Here is a 19511-nt window from a genome sequence, read left to right on the forward strand (position 1 = left end):
CGCCTGGACAGGCACTAATTGAGTGTCCGGCCGCCTCATGTCGGCAAACGACTGCTTAAGCGAGTTGACGCTATCCCGTAATTCCACAAATAAAGGCATCCATTCTGGTGTCGACCCCCTAGGAGGTGACATCCTCATATTTGGCAATTGCTCCGCCTCCACACCAATAACGTCCTCATACATGTCGACACACACGTACCGACACACAGCAGACACACAGGGAATGCTCTATACGAAGACAGGACCCACTAGCCCTTTGGGGAGACAGAGGGAGAGTCTGCCAGCACACACCAAAAAGCGCTATATATGACAGGGATAGCCTTATGATTAAGTGCTCCCTTATAGCTGCTTTTATATTAATATATTGCCATTTATTTTGCCCCCCCTCTCTGTTATACCCTGTTTCTGTAGTGCAGTGCAGGGGAGAGACCTGGGAGCCTTCCTGACCAGCGGAGCTGTGACAGAAAATGGCGCCGTGTGCTGAGGAGATAGGCCCCGCCCCTTTTTCGGCGGGCTCGTCTCCCGCTATTTAGTACATTTAGGCAGGGGTAAATATCTCCATATAGCCTCTGGGGCTATATGTGAGGTATTTTTAGCCTTTTTAAAGGTTTTCATTTGCCTCCCAGGGCGCCCCCCTCCCAGCGCCCTGCACCCTCAGTGACTGCCGTGTGAAGTGTGCTGAGAGGAAAATGGCGCACAGCTGCAGTGCTGTGCGCTACCTTAAGAAGACTGCAGGAGTCTTCAGCCACCGATTCTGGACCTCTTCTTGCTTCAGCATCTGTGAGGGGGCCGGCGGCGTGGCTCCGGTGACCATCCAGGCTGTACCTGTGATCGTCCCTCTGGAGCTTCATGTCCAGTAGCCAAGAAGCCAATCCATCCTGCACGCAGGTGAGTTCACTTCTTCTCCCCTCTGTCCCTCGTTGCAGTGATCCTGTTGCCAGCAGGAATCACTGTAAAATAAAAAACCTAAGCTAAACTCTCTAAGCAGCTCTTTATGAGAGCCACCTAGAATTGCACCCTTCTCGGCCGGGCACAAAAATCTAACAGGAGTCTGGAGGAGGGTCATAGGGGGAGGAGCCAGTACACACCACCTGACCTGTAAAAGCTTTACTTTTGTGCCCTGTCTCCTGCGGAGCCGCTATTCCCCATGGTCCTTTCAGGAACCCCAGCATCCACTTAGGACGATAGAGAAAATTACAGGGGAGAGCCTGGGGAGCTTTCTTCCAGCTGCACTGTGAAGAGAAAATGGCGCCAGTGTGTCTGAGGGAGATAGCTCCGCCCCTTTTTCGCTGACTTTTCTCCCGCTTTTTTCTGGATTCTGGCAGGGGTATTTACCACATATATAGCCTCTGGGGCTATATATTGTGGTATTTTTGCCAGCCAAGGTGTTTTTATTGCTGCTCAGGGCGCCCCCCCCAAGCGCCCTGCACCCTCAGTGACCGGAGTGTGAAGTGTGTATGAGGAGCAATGGCGCACAGCTGCAGTGCTGTGCGCTACCTTGGTGAAGACTGATGTCTTCTGCCGCCGATTTTCCGGACCTCTTCTTGCTTCTGGCTCTGTAAGGGGGACGGCGGCGCGGCTCCGGGACCGAACACCAAGGCTGGGCCTGCGGTCGATCCCTCTGGAGCTAATGGTGTCCAGTAGCCTAAGAAGCCCAAGCTGGCTGCAAGCAGGCAGGTTCGCTTCTTCTCCCCTTAGTCCCTCGCTGCAGTGAGCCTGTTGCCAGCAGGTCTCACTGAAAATAAAAAACTTAATTCTATACTTTCTTTCTAGAAGCTCAGGAGAGCCCCTAGTGTGCATCCAACCTCGGCCGGGCACAAAATCTAACTGAGGCTTGGAGGAGGGTCATAGTGGGAGGAGCCAGTGCACACCAGGTGACCTAAAGCTTTCTTTAGTTGTGCCCAGTCTCCTGCGGAGCCGCTATTCCCCATGGTCCTTACGGAGTTCCCAGCATCCACTAGGACGTCAGAGAAAAAAAAAAATCCTAACAAAATACTTTCTATTTAGCAAGCTCAGGAGAGCTCACTAAGGTGCACCCAGCTCGTCCGGGCACAGATTCAAACTGAGGTCTGGAGGAGGGACATAGAGGGAGGACCAGTGCACACCAGTATTCCTAATTCTTTCTTAAAGTGCCCTGTCTCCTGCGGAGCCCGTCTATTCCCCATGGTCCTTACGGAGTCCCCAGCATCCACTAGGACGTTAGAGAAACTATGGATTTGAGACTGTAGGAGAGCTCCCAGTCATAGCATCCGTTGTGATGGCGTGAGGGATTACTTTTTCCAGTTGATTAGCCAGCTGTGTTGATGCAGAAAGGCAATAGTCAGCTGGAGATGGTGGTGCAGGACCTACGGTGAGTGCACGAAAATTAGCAGGTCATCCGGTAAGGGAATAATCTGACTCCCTGACGCTGCAGCTGTGCAACCATAATGGCCATAATCTTGGTAAAGACTCTGGCAGCAGTGAAAGACCAAGGGCAGTGCCCAAAACTGGTAATAATGCTGAAGGATAGCAAACCACAGGAATTGCTGAGAGGGGGCTATAGGGACATGCAGATAAGCATCCTGAATGTCCAGGGACACCATAACGTCCCCAGGCTCTATAACTTTTAGATTGAGTATAGGTCGATGAGATCCATTGGGTTTCTGAACCAGGAACAGGGTAGCATAGAAACTGGTCCTGCATTGTGACCAAGGGACGGACGCCATCACTGATTGCAGGAGGGATTGAATGACCTTTTGAGGGGCAGAGCCTTGCTTGGGTCTGACGGGGGGCCTGTGCAAAAGAATCATCGATAGGGGTCATCTCCTGAATGAGACAGCATACCCATGAGAGACCACTTCTTGCACCGAGGCGTCTCTGGGGGTCTGACACCAGGAGTGTGCAAACTGAGGAAGTCGGCCTCATACCCAGGGATTCCCCAGGAGGAGACCTTCCCAGTCAGGATTAGGGCTTGTCATCAGTCTTGGTAGTTGGACGACTGCAGCCCAGGCCTGCTCTCAATGGCCTTGATCACCCAGGCAGAGGTCATGTTAGGACTAGTAATAGTACCTGTAAGGGAATAGACATACTTGAGACACGCTTCAATCCTCCTATCTGTGGTCTGCTTAAGGGAAAAAGTTGAAGGGATAGGCAAGGTAGAGGATTTAAACAGATAGGCTACATGAGAATCCACCTCTGGGGGAGCCACCCACTTAGTACAATCGGCTGCTGGAACAGGGTAGAATTAAGATGGTCGCTTAGGGAGCTGAAACTTTTTACAAGGATTATTCCAAGCTTCACGCATGAGTTTCGTAAAATGCTCAGACTGAGTCAATTCAACTTGGACTACCTTTTGGTGCTTAAATAGTTGGTTCTTTTGTGGCTTAGGAGCAGGCTTCTCCTAATCTATTTAAAGGATAGCTTTGACAGCTCCTACAAGCGCAGATACGCCTAATGTAGACGACGCTCCTCCCCCTCCCCCTGAGCGGGACTCAGTGAGAGTCATCAGCCTTCTCTGCCTCACCAGATGTTACCACAGAATTTGAAAGCTGTGTAGAGTGAGAGGAGGGCACAGTACCTTTGGCGGCTTTAGTGGGCAAGGGCCTTTCACCATGTAAGTCTACTGAAAAGCAGAAGAGCTATTTGCCAGACTCTGTACGGAGGTAGAGAGCACGTCCACTCAGGAGGAAGGCATAGCTGGGACTGGTATAGCAGGATGTCCCTGCTGAGGGAAATCTATATCGGGTTGCAAGGTTGCAGCTATCTGACCCAGTAACTGTGAAAAGGAAGCCCAGGGAAGATCCTTCACAGGGGCTGGAGGGGCTAGCTGGTTAGGTGGGATATAGCATATCCACAGAAACCATCCTGTACAATGTCCTAAGAGGATAAACCTGCAGAACAGGACCTGCATGATACCAACAGATGTGCAGCAGCCTCCTTGCGACCCTTGCCTTTGCTAGACAGAGCTGCAAGAGTAGTATAGCACAGAATATTGCACTAGACAGTGTGCAATAATAATAATAATAATGATATTTATATAGCATTTTTCTCCTAATAGGACTGAAAGTGCTTTACAATTGTCTTTACATCTCAAAATACAAAACAAGCTTAACAGTAGATATTAGTAAATGCTTGAGTAAATAGGCAAGTCTTTAGTCTATTTTTGAAGGATTCTAGGGTGGCAGCTTCTCGCACTGTGCAGGGAAGAGAGAGTTCCATAGTCAGAATGACAACGTTGAAGCCTGATGAATTAAGGGAGATTCTAGGTACTGTTCATAGTCCTTCATATACAGAACGTAGCAATCGAGTGGGATAGTAAGGAATCAGAAGCTGCTTCTAGTACCTTGGGCCCTGGTCATGTAGGGCTTTTAAAGTAAGTCAATCTTGAAAACGATTTGCCATTTTACAGGTATCCAGTGAAGGGAGTAGAGGATGGGTGTTATGTGGCTGGAACAGGGCTGGTTGGTTAATAGTCTGGAAGCTGCATTTTGTACCATCTGCAAGCGGTGCAATTCTTTTGCTGGGAGACCAAGGTAGTGGGCATTGCAGTAGTCTAGGTGAGAGGATACAAATGCATGTATAACTTCAGGCAGGTCATCTGAAGAAATTGTTTGATTCTAGCTATGCTCCTCAGATTAAAGAATGAGGATTTGATTGTGGCTGACACCTGATGTTTAAGTGTCAGGCCACTATCCGGGACAAAACCAAGACTCCGCACAATAACTGTACTGTGACCAGCTTCACAAGCACAGATAGCTGTGAAGCATCAAGAAACCCTGACAGTAGAAAGAAAACAGACAGCAGAGCTAGCACAGGTCACAGAATGCAGAATACAATTAAATAAACTGCAATGGGCACTAAATCACCTACACAGCCGCAGTGGCTGATATAATATAGCGCTGTATAACCTGGCTCCTAGAAGAATACAGGGAGATTGGACCCAGCGTTCCAAGAGATCTAAAGCTGCAAGCTGAAAATAGTGCCGTGGTTCTGAGGGGGGAGGAGCAGCACAGCGGCTGGAAAACTGCAGTGGAATGGTGCCCTGAGCTGGGGGAGGGGCAGCAGGCAAAGGGGCTGATCTCCCCTATGCTGCCTTAAAAAAATGCAATGTGAGGGGTTAAATGTGTTTGAAAATATAGGCTTAGATTCTAAATACAAAATTTCTTACCAAATACTCTATTGAGCAGATCTTAAGTAGGTAAATAAAGCAAAGCAACCCTCCCTCCCCCCTCCCCCTAAACAACCCAAACTAAATGCATCAACCCTTTGCGGAAAAACATATCCATAACATACTGCAAACAAATATCTAAGGCATTGACGGGATTGCTGGATTGAGGCATAAATGTGATATCAACCATTACCAATTCATGTGCTGTTTAAGTGGACATCCCTTTCAAATGTTAACATTAAAAATTGCCCCAGTCTCAATTCCTGGTCAAAGTGTGAGATCACATTTAAGATTAGTCTTACAGTACGCATGTAAGTGCTTATCATGTAGGTCAACTTACAGCACAGCTGGATTGTCAACCTGGTGAGAAAACATCCAGTTGTTGAGTAAGCTGCTAGAGAATGGACATCTCAGTGTAAGCATTGAATAGTCACTAAGGAGGAGGTAAAGTTGAGAAACTGCTGTGGCAAAGACGGTGCATGTGAACTTTAAAAGGCCTCCTCTTGGCCATCGTTTTAAATGATTTGATAAAGATTTAGCAAATTTTTTAATTACCTACAATCTACAAGTCAGATTTTCTTTTTAAACAATTGTCACATACTGTAGGCGTTTCATCAGAAAAATCCATTTCCATTTTGTTGCATGCTATTTGAAAGGACATGCTTGTCTGCCTGTACAACCCTTCCTTTGCTCTATTATAAGCCACCACTAAAATACTATGTAAATAAATTACAGATTTCCAAACAGAAGAAAATAATGTTTTTTATGTACGATTTCAATTTTAAGGACATATGTAGCTATCACTACAGACATTTTAATCAGCAGAACACACAAAGTTGGAAACAAAACCCCATAATACAATGGGTAACAAAACAGGGTATGTGCAGTTATCTTTAATAGGATATCCAAGGTTCAATTATATACAGTACATTTGCAAGGGCACTGAAGTTACAACTGCATTGGATATTTGTACAGTAAAAGTAGACATTAAACAAGCTTTATACTTAACACAAAAACGTCATCCTCCTTTAAAGTTTTAGATATCTCTAAACATACTTCATGTTTGTCATATTGAAGAATTAAAAACTTATTCTAGCCAATGTAAAACTGAAAAAAAAAAAAAAAAAAAAAAAATCAAGAAAAAAGGTTTTAGGTGGAACAAGGCGATCCAAAAAAATGATGTTTTGAGTATATTTTTGCAAATGGAGGTCACAGGCTAAGACATGAGAAAGACCACAGGGGTGGGGCTTAGAACAGAATGACCATAGGAGAGGAGCTTAGAACAGAGAAAATCCTCAGCAGATTTCCTGCTTGAACCAATACATGTCTAAAGGAGGGTACACACGGAGCCATGTTCAGCTCATTTCGAAGCAATCTGACTAGATTGCTTAGAACATCGCGCTGTGCTGAGCGGGGGTACAGATGTGCGCTGAGCGGTCTGTGCTAGACCGCTCAATACACATCTCTGGGGAAATCTGCCCATCAGTACCTTAAGAGGGAAATTCAATTAGATACAATAAACATTTTTGAGTGTTAATTTATTGCGCATATCGTGTTAGGTTAACACACGGTAAAAGGCGATAAGTTAAATTATCATGCAATCCAATTAGAAAATGGGTACAAGAATAAAAGCTTTAGGATCAGGTGGTGTGCACTGGCTCCTCCCCCTATGACCCTCCTCCAAGCCTCAGTTAGGATACTGTGCCCGGACGAGCGTACATAATCAGGAAGGATATTGAATCCCGGGTAAGACTCATACCAGCCACACCAATCACACCGTACAACTTGTGATCTGAACCCAGTTAACAGTATGATAACAACGAAGGAGCCTCTGAAAAGATGGCTCACAACAACAATAACCCGATTTAGTTAACAATAACTATGTACAAGTATTGCAGACAATCCGCACTTGGGATGGGCGCCCAGCATCCACTACGGACTACGAGAAATAGATTTATCGGTAAGTAAAATCTTATTTTCTCTGACGTCCTAGTGGATGCTGGGACTCCGCAAGGACCATGGGGATTATACCAAAGCTCCCAAACGGGCGGGAGAGTGCGGATGACTCTGCAGCACCGAATGAGAGAACTCCAGGTCCTCCTCAGCCAGGGTATCAAATTTGTAGAATTTAGCAAACGTGTTTGCCCCTGACCAAGTAGCTGCTCGGCAAAGTTGTAAAGCCGAGACCCCTCGGGCAGCCGCCCAAGATGAGCCCACTTTCCTTGTGGAATGGGCTTTTACAGATTTTGGCTGTGGCAGGCCTGCCACAGAATGTGCAAGCTGAATTGTACTACAAATCCAACGAGCAATAGTCTGCTTAGAAGCAGGAGCACCCAGCTTGTTGGGTGCATACAGGATAAACAGCGAGTCAGACTTTCTGACTCCAGCCGTCCTGGAAACATATTTTCAGGGCCCTGACAACGTCAAGTAACTTGGAGTCCTCCAAGTCCCTAGTAGCCGCAGGCACCACAATAGGTTGGTTCATGTGAAAAGCAGAAACCACCTTAGGGAGAAATTGAGGACGAGTCCTCAATTCTGCCCTGTCAGAATGAAAAATTAAGTAAGGGCTTTTATATGATAAAGCCGCCAATTCTGACACACGCCTGGCTGAAGCCAGGGCTAACAGCATCGTCACCTTCCATGTGAGATATTTTAAGTCCACAGTGGTGAGTGGTTCAAACCAATGTGACTTAAGGAACCTCAAAACAACATTGAGATCCCAAGGTGCCACTGGAGGCACAAAAGGAGGTTGTATATGCAGTACCCCTTTTACAAATGTCTGAACTTCAGGTACTGAAGCCAGTTCTTTCTGGAAGAAAATCGACAGGGCCGAAATTTGAACCTTAATGGACCCTAATTTTAGGCCCATAGACAGTCCTGTTTGCAGGAAATGGAGGAAACGACCCAGTTGAAATTCCTCTGTAGGGGCCTTCTTGGCCTCACACCACGCAACATATTTTCGCCAAATGCGGTGATAATGTTTTGCGGTTACATCCTTCCTGGCTTTGACCAGGGTAGGGATGACTTCATCTGGAATGCCTTTTTCCTTCAGGATCCGGCGTTCAACCGCCATGCCGTCAAACGCAGCCGCGGTAAGTCTTGGAACAGACAAGGCCCCTGCTGGAGCAGGTCCTTTCTTAGAGGTAGAGGCCACGGGTCTTCCGTGAGCATCTCTTGAAGTTCCGGGTACCAAGTCCTTCTTGGCCAATCCGGAACCACGAGTATCGTTTTTACTCCTCTCCTTCTTATGATTCTCAGTACTTTTGGTATGAGAGGCAGAGGAGGGAACACATACACTGACTGGTACACCCACGGTGTCACCAGAGCGTCCACCGCTATTGCCTGAGGGTCCCTTGACCTGGCGCAATATCTGTCTAGTTTTTTGTTTAGACGTGACGCCATCATGTCCACCTTTGGTTTTTCCCAACGGTTTACAATCAGGTGGAAGACTTCTGGGTGAAGTCCCCACTCTCCCGGGTGAAGGTCGTGTCTGCTGAGGAAGTCTGCTTCCCAGTTGTCCACTCCCGGAATGAACACTGCTGACAGCTATCACATGATTTTCCGCCCAGCGAAGAATCCTTGCAGCTTCTGCCATTGCCCTCCTGCTTCTCGTGCCGCCCTGTCTGTTTACGTGGGCGACTGACGTGATGTTGTCCGATAGGATCAATACCGCCTGACCCTGAAGCAGGGGTTTCGCTTGACTTAGGGCATTGTAAATGGCCCTTAGTTCCAGAATGTTTATATGAAGAGATGTTTCCATGCTTGACCACAAGCCCTGGAAATTTTTTCCCTGTGTGACTGCCCCCCAGCCTCTCAGGCTGGCGTCCGTGGTCACCAGGACCCAATCCTGAATGCCAAATCTGCGGCCCTCTAGTAGATGAGCACTCTGCAGCCACCACAGAAGAGACACCCTTGTCCTTGTCGACAGGGTTATCCGCTGATGCATCTGAAGATGCGATCCGGACCATTTGTCCAGTAGATCCCACTGAAACGTTCTTGCATGGAATCTTCCGAATGGAATTGCTTCGTAAGAAGCCACCATTTTTCCCAGGACCCTCGTGCACTGATGCACTGACACCTGGCCTGGTTTTAGGAGGTTCCTGACTAGCTCGGATAACTCCCTGGCCTTCTCCTCCGGGAGAAACACCTTTTTCTGGACTGTGTCCAGAATCATTCCTAGGAACAGTAGACGTGTCGTTGGAATCAGCTGCGATTTTGGAATATTTAGGATCCACCCGTGCTGACGTAACACTACCTGAGATAGTGCTACTCCGACTTCTAACTGTTCCCTGGACCTTGCCCTTATCAGGAGATCGTCCAAGTAAGGGATAATTAAGATGCCTTTTCTTCGAAGAAGAATCATCATTTCGGCCATTACCTTGGTAAAGACCCGAGGTGCCGTGGACAACCCAAACGGCAGCGTCTGAAACTGATAATGACAGTTTTGTACTACAAACCTGAGGTACCCTTGGTGAGACGGGTAGATTGGGACGTGGAGATAAGCATCCTTGATGTCCAGAGACACCATATAGTCCCCTTCTTCCAGGTTTGCTATCACCGCTCTGAGTGATTCCATCTTGAATTTGAACCTCTTTATGTAAGTGTTCAGGGATTTCAGATTTAAAATTGGTCTCACCGAGCCGTCCGGCTTCGGTACCACAAACAGCGTGGAATAATACCCCTTTCCCTGTTATAGGAGGGGTACCTTGATTATCACCTGCTGGGAATACAGCTTGTGAATGGCTTCCAAAACTGCCTCCCTGTCGGAGGGAGACTTTGGTAGAGCAGACTTCAGGAACCGGCGAGGGGGAAACGCCTCGAATTCCAGTTTGTACCCCTGCGATACCACCTGTAGAATCCAGGGGTTCACTTGCGAGTGAGCCCACTGCGCGTTGAAATTCTTGAGACGGGCCCCCACCATGTCTGAGTCTGCTTGTAAAGCCCCAGCGTCATGCTGAAGACTTGGCAGAAGCAGGGGAGGGCTTCTGCTCCTGGGAAGCGGCTGCATGGTGCAGTCTTTTTCCCCTTCCTCTGCCCCGGGGCAGGAAGGAATGGCCTTTAGCTCGCTTGTACTTATGGGAACGAAAGGACTGAGTTTGAAAAGACGGTGTCTTTTTCTGCTGATGTGAAGTGACCTGGGGTAAAAAGGTGGATTTTCCAGCCGTTGCCGTGGCCACCAGGTCCGATAGACCAGCCCCAAATAACTCCTCCCCTTTATACGGCAATACTTCCATATGTCGTTTGGAATCCGCATCTCCTGACCACTGTCGCGTCCATAACGCTCTTCTGGCAGAAATGGACATAGCACTTACTCTTGATGCCAGGGTGCAAATATCCCTCTGTGCATCACGCATATATAGTAATGCATCCTTCAAATGCTCTATAGTTAACAGTATATTGTCCCTATCCAGGGTATCAATATTTTCAGTCAGGGAATCCGACCACGCGACGCCAGCACTGCACATCCAGGCTGAAGCGATTGCTGGTCGCAGTATAACACCAGTATGTGTGTATATACTTTTAAGAATATTTTCCAGCCTTCTATCTGCTGGTTCTTTGAGGGTGGCCGTATCAGGAGACGGTAACGCTACTTGTTTTGATAAACGTGTGAGCGCCTTATCTACCCTAGGGGGTGTTTCCCAACGTGTCCTAACCTCTAACGGGAAAGGATATAGTGCCAATAATTTTTTAGAAATTAGCAGTTTTTTGTCGGGGGAAACCCACGCTTTATCACACACCTCATTTAACTCATCTGACTCAGGGAAAACTATTGGTAGTTTTTTCACACCCCACATAATACCCTTCTTTGTGGTACTTGTAGTGTCAGAAATGTTCAATGCTTCCTTCATTGCCGTGATCATGTAACGTGTGGCCCTACTGGACATTACGTTTGTCTCCTCACCGTCGACACTAGACTCAGTATCTGTGTCTGTGTCGACCCACTGAGGTAACGGGCGTTTTAGGGCCCCTGACGGTGTCTGAGACGCCTGGACAGGCACTAATTGATTTGCCGGCTGTCTCATGTCATCAACCGTTCTTTGCAAAGTGCTGACATTATCACTTAATTCTTTAAATACGATCATCCAGTCAGGTGTCGACTCCCTAGGAGGTGACATCACTAACCCAGGCAATTGCTCCGCCTCCACATCATTTTCCTCCTCATACATGTCGACACACAGCACACACACCGGGAATGCTCTGATAGAGGACAGGACCCCACAAGCCCTTTGGAGAGACAGAGGGAGAGTCTGCCAGCACACACCAAGCGCTATATATATATACAGGGATAACCTTATATAAGTGTTATTCCCTTATAGCTGCTGTATAGTTTTTAGCTGCCAATAGTGCCCCCCCTTCTCTTTTTTACCCTGATTCAGTAGCAAGTCTGCAGGGGAGAGTCAGGGAGCCGTCCTTCCAGCGGAGCTGTGAGGGAAAATGGCGCTTGTGTGCTGAGGAGATAGGCTCCGCCCCTTCACGACGTCCTTATCTCCCGCTTTTTCTGTAAAAAAATGGCAGGGGTTAAAATACATCCATATAGCCCAAGAGCTATATGTGATGTATTCCTTAGCCAACCTAAGGTATTATCTGTTATATTGCGTCTCAGGGCGCTCCCCCCCAGCGCCCTGCACCCTCAGTGACCGGAGTGTGAAGTGTGCTGAGAGCAATGGCGCACAGCTGCGGTGCTGTGCGCTACCTTAGTCTGAAGACAGGATCGTCTTCTGCCGCCGATTTCACCGGACCTCTTCGCTCTTCTGGCTCTGTAAGGGGGCCGGCGGCGCGGCTCCGGGACCCATCCAGGCTGAACCTGTGATCGTCCCTCTGGAGCTAATGTCCAGTAGCCTAAGAAACCCGATCCACTCTGCACGCAGGTGAGTCCGTTTCTTCTCCCCTTAGTCCCACGATGCAGTGAGCCTGTTGCCAGCAGGACTCACTGAAAATAAAAAACCTAAAATATACTTTTATTCTAAGCAGCTCAGGAGAGCCACCTAGCCTGCACCCTTCTCGTTCGGGCACAAAAATCTAACTGAGGCTTGGAGGAGGGTCATAGGGGGAGGAGCCAGTGCACACCACCTGATCCTAAAGCTTTTATTCTTGTGCCCTGTCTCCTGCGGAGCCGCTATTCCCCATGGTCCTTACGGAGTCCCAGCATCCACTAGGACGTCAGAGAAATGGGGAAATCTGCCTATACCGCAGAGAGACACAAATATTGGATAACAGTATAGAAGTCTATTAGTGGCCATAATAAAAGTATTTTGGGTTCTTAAATTGTGTCAAATGGCTGTTACAAATGTGTCCCCATACATCTTGCCTCAAGGGTGGTATTCAGTATGCCGGCTGTTGGGATCCCGGCGCTCAGTATACAGACGCCGTAATCCCGACGCCCGGCATACGACAACTATTCTCCCTCTTGGTCGTCCACGACCCCCCTGGAGGGAGAATAAATAGCAACATGCCCGCAAGGCGCTCATTTGCGCTCGCCCCGCTGCCAGCAGTTGGGATCCCGGCACCGGTATGCTGGTCGCTGGGATCCTGGCCGTCTGCATAACATACTACACCCTTGCCTCAATACGCTACATGGCGGGAGATGTCTGGTGTTGAGTAAGCTGACAGGTCCCGTGCAACTCCGTTAGTATCTGGCATTTTTTTATTCACATAACTATGTGAATGAGACACACAAACAGACTCTGCTGATTAAAATGACATACGGTATACCTATATTCTCTGTGTGTCTGTGGCTGTCACTGCATACAAAATGGTATGTTAAAGTGTTTTCCTAGAAAACATTGTAACGCAGCATTTCATATGCAGATACAGCGGTCAGGGTGTGACCAGAAGGGCTGTTAAACATGCAGGAAGGCTAGATGCAAGTGGACACATCTGTATAAGCATTTTTCTAAAACAGTGAAAAAAAAAAGAGGGAAATTGTTTTTCTGCAAGATAAAAGCTGTATTTAAATTAGGGGTGCATAAAAACGCCTGTAAGTATATATTTGTGCCATTTTAAGTCACTTTAAAAAAAAACACAAAAACTTAAGAAAACCCACCTTCATCACCCACCTGCAATTTTAAAGACACCTGTCCCATTCATACGGCATCCTAATATACTTTTCCCACATCAATTCATCTATTTTCCTGCATTTTGTAAAACATTCTATGTGGCTAATTATTAGGGAGGGTGTCCCAGTGGCTCTGAACCAAGTCTGACATGTTTACCTTAAAACAGGGATTTTCCACAAATTTTCACCTGCTCAGGAGGTGGTGGAAAAAAGTAAAAAAAAGTAAGTGTTAAATTCTATGGAGAATTATCGTGTGTTAACCTTACTTGCAATTGAATTGGGGGATAACCACCATTCACAAAAAGGGGAAGGCATGCTATCCCCTGCAACTGAATTCCCCCTCCCTAGGAGCCATCTGCATGTTGCATTCAGCTACAGAATGTAAACCTTTGGATTTTAAATTGGTTAATTGAATTTCACCTAAAAATACATTTTCAGTTTGGGAGGAATTGAATTGACCAATAAATCAGCCTGTTCTTAAAGACTATAACATTATCTCAGTATGCCTCAAATAGCATGTTTATCGTAGGACAATGAATACATGCGGGTTTTTTTTTTTTAATATCTTACAGAACATCTTTTTCAGTTACTAAAACCAAGAACAAAAGTATAACAAAACACCGTAAAAATACCCTCCTCTAAAGTTCTAAAAACAAAATGGCTGACAAAGTTTTACACCTAAAATTCTTTCATCGCAAGTTTATTAAAACTTCAGCAATACAAATGATCCAGACTGAGAAATATCAAATACAATTTTTCTGTTTAAACAAAAAAAAAAAAAAAAAGAATAAAAAAAAAAAAAAAAGTAAAATGTTCATCAAGTACAAGTCTAGGTAGTAATTATATTTAATTTCTCATTTTTACTATCAATACACGTGGGACTTGAATGGCTATTTTTTCTCTCTTTTGAGTGTGAAACATCCCTCTCACGACTCCGTGACTTTTTGTTGGTGTCCTTGCTGTGGGAAGATCTTGCCTTGTCCCTCTCTCGACTTCTTCGGTGGGATGATCGCTCCTCTCTGTTGGTACTATGCACTGTGTTGGAGTCTGGACTAATGTGAGTTCTGCTAGATTTCCTGGCCCGTTTGTTTTCTGGACTGCTGCTCCGAGAGTGCTTCCTTTTATGCCTCTCATGATCCGCAATCTTCTTCTGAGAACTTTTACTTTCCTCCTTCCTAGAGGAGTCTTTGCTTTTACTTTCAACAACTTCTCGTTCTGAAGATTTAGAGCTGCCTCTACTCCTACTCTTCTTACTTCTTTCTGGCGTTTGCTTTCGATCTGTACTTTTGGACTGGCTTTTACTCTTGACCTCTTTATCATTGTTTTTTGCATGGTCTCGACTTCTGTTTCGGTCACTGTCCTTGCTTCTTGATCGGGCCCTTCTGCTATTCTCTCTGCTTTTGCTCCTACCTCTTTTAGATCTATTTTTTGTTTTTATAGATTCACGTTCCTTGCTTCTTGTTTTTTCATGCCTGCCTTTGTTTTTGTCTTCCTCCTTGCTCCGAGCCCTGCTCTTGCTCCGAGCCCGCTCCTTGCTCTTGCTCCGAGCCCGCTCCTTGCTCTTGCTCCGAGCCCGCTCCTTGCTCTTGCTCCGAGCCCGCTCCTTGCTCTTGCTCCGAGCCCGCTCCTTGCTCTTGCTCCGAGCCCGCTCCTTGCTCTTGCTCCGAGCCCGCTCCTTGCTCTTAGCCCGCTCCTTGCTCTTGCTCCGAGCCCGCTCCTTGCTCTTGCTTTTTGCTCTTTCATTTTTTGATGTACTGTGTTTGGATCTATCTTTACTTTTACTTCTCTCCTTAACTTTGTTATTTGATTGTTTAGCTTTTTCTTTTCCCTTTTCATGTCCCCTCTCCTTGCTTCTTGACCTGTTTTTTTCATCATGTTTCCCATGCTTAACATCTCTATTGTTTTTTGGGTTCTCTTTACTTTTACTCCGGCTTTCTGATTTTACTCTTTTTCGACTCCAGTTTTTATTGCGTTTTTCTTCATTTTCTGGATTTTTCTTGGACTCCCTGTCTTTGCTACTTGGTTTTTCATCTTTATTCTTCTTCCCATGATCACCTCTTTTGTGGGGACTCTTGGACATCGCTCTTTGGTCAGACTGTTTACGTTCTCTTCCTCGCACAGGGCTTTTCTGAGTATCTGTGTCATTTAATTCACTTCTACAAAGACATAACATATATTCCATAAATTATACATATAGTATTTACTGCGCAAATTACAATTAAGTATTATACATTATAAGACAACTAAACATGGGGCTAGTGCTTTCATTCTAATCATAGAAGGCAGATTGAACAGTGCTCCCATACCAACAAAAAATGGATAAAAAGAAAGCACAAGATCCTTATGGATAAACTTACTGAAACAAACACACCAGAAGGCCTCAGATAAACGGAATAATTCCCTTTTTTCTTCTTCTTGAAATCATTAGATAGAAACTGACGCCAGAGCCTTCCAATGTGGTGTTTGCAATAAAGAGCAGGTGTTTGATGCAAAACAAGTGTAATGTGGGTGAAAAAAGGAAGACGTCCATGGCATATAAACTGAGAATAAGCTACATTTGCCCTCCTTTCCCACAGACAATCATGCATAGAAACATCTGTACATGCAATAAGTATAACCCACAGAGCAACATGTCCCTCAACCCATAGAGTAGCTGATTAACTAAGCATATACTTACCAATCGGCCAGTCGATAGGTCAGGCCAAATGTCACAACTGGATGGGCATTTAAATTTGCCTGCCCAAGCTGTGATGTCAGTCCCTGCATTCCTGACGACTTTAGTAAGAGGAATTTGTACGGTTATTTTTAAAGCATGTGCAAATCCCTCTAGTTAATGGAGAGGGTATTACACAGTGGTGCTTGAAAGTTTGTAAACCCTTCAGAATGTTCTACATTTTTGCTGAAATGTGGCCTAAAATCACCTCAGATTTTCACACATGTCCTAAAAGTAGATAAAGTGAACCAAATTAAACAAATGAGGCAAAAATTTAGACGTAAACAAAAAAAAAGTCCAGAGTGCGCTCAATCTTTAATGCTGTTTTAGAGAGTCACAATTCAGTGTCTTCATTCAGAAATCTTTCCAAAAGTCCTGGACTTTCGTGTGTGTGTGTGGGGGGGGGCTTTCCACTTGTAACCTGGAAGTATACCCTCTCACCAAAAAAAAAAAAAAAAAACACCTAGAAAGAGGGTTTTTTTTTCTCGTAAAAATACTTTAATCAATTCCATAAAGTATAGGAAGATTCTTCTAAAAGCACAGATGTGTCAACCCAGCTTTTCCATACACACCTCTCATACTGGTTAATGAACAAGAAAATCACCATCACCTTGTAGTATGAGCTCTAGGGTGATCTCACAAAACAGGTTGGTGGTGAATGGAAAGGATAAACCTAAGCATTTTGTCCAGTTGGACTTCTTCAGGGGTTGGTGATATCCTGGTAATATCAGAAAAATGGTAGGTTCTGTGAACTTCAAAAGAATTCCACCAGATAGTAACTCATTATCTTTAACATAGGTGTGGTCAGTGATTAATGCCTTGATTATTATTTAAAATTGTTAAAATAAAACCATTTTAAGTTCACCCTAAGGAGGGCCAAAATAATGCCCAAATAAAAAGACAAAGAAAATGATAGTGCTTCATCTTGAGGGGTAACTGTACCCCTTAAACCCAATTATGGGGTTAAAGGTATCATGAACCGTCAGGTTTCACAAAACATAACACCTGGATAAAATGTGGCAATAGTGTTGACTCAGTAGACTGAACACACCAGAAGGTCCTTGTAACAGCCTGACATGTGCTTTTGGCTTGCAGCCCAGACGTGATAATTTCCCCCCCACATATCTATGAGTGGCAAAAACACGTGACCCTTTAGGCTTAGCAGATATTTGAAGTTGAAATTAGAGTCCGGTATTTTCAATATATGCTGTGAGTGGACAACCTGGGATCTGTCAAAGTCTGATATTCATAACACGCTTGTGAAAAAGTGCACCATGCCACGTACAAAGGAGACTTCCGAGGACCTCTGAAGAAGTTCCAGATTATTACCCTCGCCAGGAGTCGACCAACCAAAATCACGCCAAGTACAAGGATTCTAATAGTTTGCAAGGTCACAAAAAGAACCAAAGGTAACCTCTAAGCTACAGAAGGCCTTTCTTACATTAGCTAATGTTAATGAGCCCACCATCAGGAGGACACTAAACAATGGTGTGCAAGGCAGTATTGCACGGAGAAAGTTGCTGCTCTCCAAAAAAAAAAATTGCTGTCTGTTTGAAGTTTTCTAAAGATCACCTGGACAAGCCAGCTAATGGAACAATGTTTTGTGGACAGATGAGTCCAAGATAGAGCTTTTTGGTTTAAATTGGTAGAGTGAAGTCTAGAGAAAGGAGAACACTGCATTCCAGCATAAAAACCTTATACCATCTGTGAAACATGGTGGTGGTGGTATCATGGTTTGGGTCTGTTTTGCTGCACCTGACCTAGGACGACTTGCCATCATTGATGGGACAATAAATTTTGAATTATACCAGAATATACTAAAGGAAAACGTGAGGATATCTGTCCGTGAGCTCCAGCTCAAGGGAGCAACGACGGAAAGCACACAAGTCATTTGCACAAAGAATGGTTAAAGAAGAATAAATGTAAAGTTTTGGAATGGCCAAGTCAAAGTCCTGACCTTAATCCAATCTAAATATTGTGGAAGGACCTTGAGCGAGCAGTTCACGGGAGGAAACCTGTCAACATAACAGTAGTAGCCGTTTTGTATAGAGGAATGGGGTAAAATTCCTCCAATCCGATGTTCAGGACTAATCAACCATTACCAGAAACATTTACATGCAGTTATTGTTGCACAAGGGGGACAGACAGATACTGAAAACAAAGGTTCACATACTTTTGACACTGAAATGTGATATTGAATAATTTTCCTCAAAATAAGTAAAGAAAAAGAAAATGAGCATGTTTAATTTTTGTGCCTCATTTGTTTGATTTGATTCTCTATCTACTTTTAGGACTTGTGTGAAAATCTGAGATAGTTTTAGGCCAAATTTCAGCAGAAATATAGAAAATTCTGAAAGCTTCACAAACGTTCAAGCACCACTGTATATAAAACTTGTTTTCATATCAGAGAAAATAAATACACTATATGGACAAAAATATTTGGCCACACCTGTTAATTATTGAATTCAGGAGTTTCAATCAGACCCGTTGCCACAGGTGTATAAAATCAAAGCACCTAGCCATGCAGTCTCCATTTGTGATACAAAATGGGTCGTTCTGAAGAGCTCAGTAACTTCAAGCGTGGTACTGTGATAGGATGCCAACTTTGCAATAAGACTGTTCATGAAATTTCATCCCTGCTGGATATTCCACGGTCAACTGTAAGTGATATTATTTAGAAAGTGGAAGCATTTAGGAAGAACAGCAACTCAGCCATGTAGCAAAAATAGGATTTTGGTAATTACCAGGTAAATCCTTTTCTTTGAATCCATAGGGGACACTGGAGTACTCTTGGGATATGGACGGTTTCCGCAGGAACAAGGCACTGAATATTCAAATTTAGAACTCTCCTCCCCTCCATATCCCAGAGTACCTCAGTGTTTTTTACTGAGCCGAACAGGAGCGATAGAGAGGTTGACAATGGAGAATTACATATAACAGAACGGACAACAATAAAGTTGACACATAACGTGACTGACAACTAAACAGTTGGCACTATAACCGATAGAACTTGAAACTTGAACCAGTCGGTGAGAATGTGTTACCATAAGATCCCCCGAACTTACCACAAACCAGGTAAAACTGCTCTGGGTGGGCGTCCAGTGCCCCCTATGGATTCAAAGAAAAGGATTTACCTGGTAAGTACCAAAATCCTATTTTCTTTTTCATCCACTAGGGGTCACTGGAGTACACTTGGGACGTACCAAAGCTTCCCCCGTGGGCGGGAGAGCAGTTTGGCACTTGTAACACTAGACGGCCAAAGCTAGATGCTGATGCCGCAAACGTATCAAACTTGTAAAAGCGCACAAACGTGTGCACTGATGACCATGTAGCCGCACGGCAAAGCTGCGTCGTAGAAGCCCCACGACCAGCTGCCCACCGAACGTGTGGAATGAGCTGTTACTGATGTAGGCGGCTGTAACCTAGCATGAAGGTAAGCCTGACGTATGGTCAGTTTAATCCATCTGGATAAGGTCTGCTTAGAAGCTGGCCAACCCATCCTGGCAGCATCATAGAGAACAAACAACGTATCCGTCTTACGAACTGTAGACGTTCGGGATACATAAACGCGTAAAGCGCGTACCACATCCAAGGTT

At 45.3% G+C, this 19511-nt stretch overlaps 1 protein-coding gene across 1 annotated transcript in view; it reads right to left on the reverse strand.

The window, feature by feature from the left end:
* Window positions 1-13886: 13886 nt before the first annotated feature.
* The window catches only part of PPIG (peptidylprolyl isomerase G), a 179067-nt gene continuing 173442 nt past the window's right edge, over window positions 13887-19511 (reverse strand). Inside the window, exon 13 of the mRNA XM_063933515.1 lies at window positions 13887-15358. Within this exon, the coding sequence (XP_063789585.1) occupies window positions 14032-15358 (1327 nt within the window). The 3' untranslated portion in view covers window positions 13887-14031. The remainder of the gene's footprint in view (window positions 15359-19511) is intronic.

Source organism: Pseudophryne corroboree, chromosome 7 (genome assembly GCF_028390025.1).
Source record: "Pseudophryne corroboree isolate aPseCor3 chromosome 7, aPseCor3.hap2, whole genome shotgun sequence".
Lineage (NCBI taxonomy): Eukaryota > Metazoa > Chordata > Amphibia > Anura > Myobatrachidae > Pseudophryne > Pseudophryne corroboree.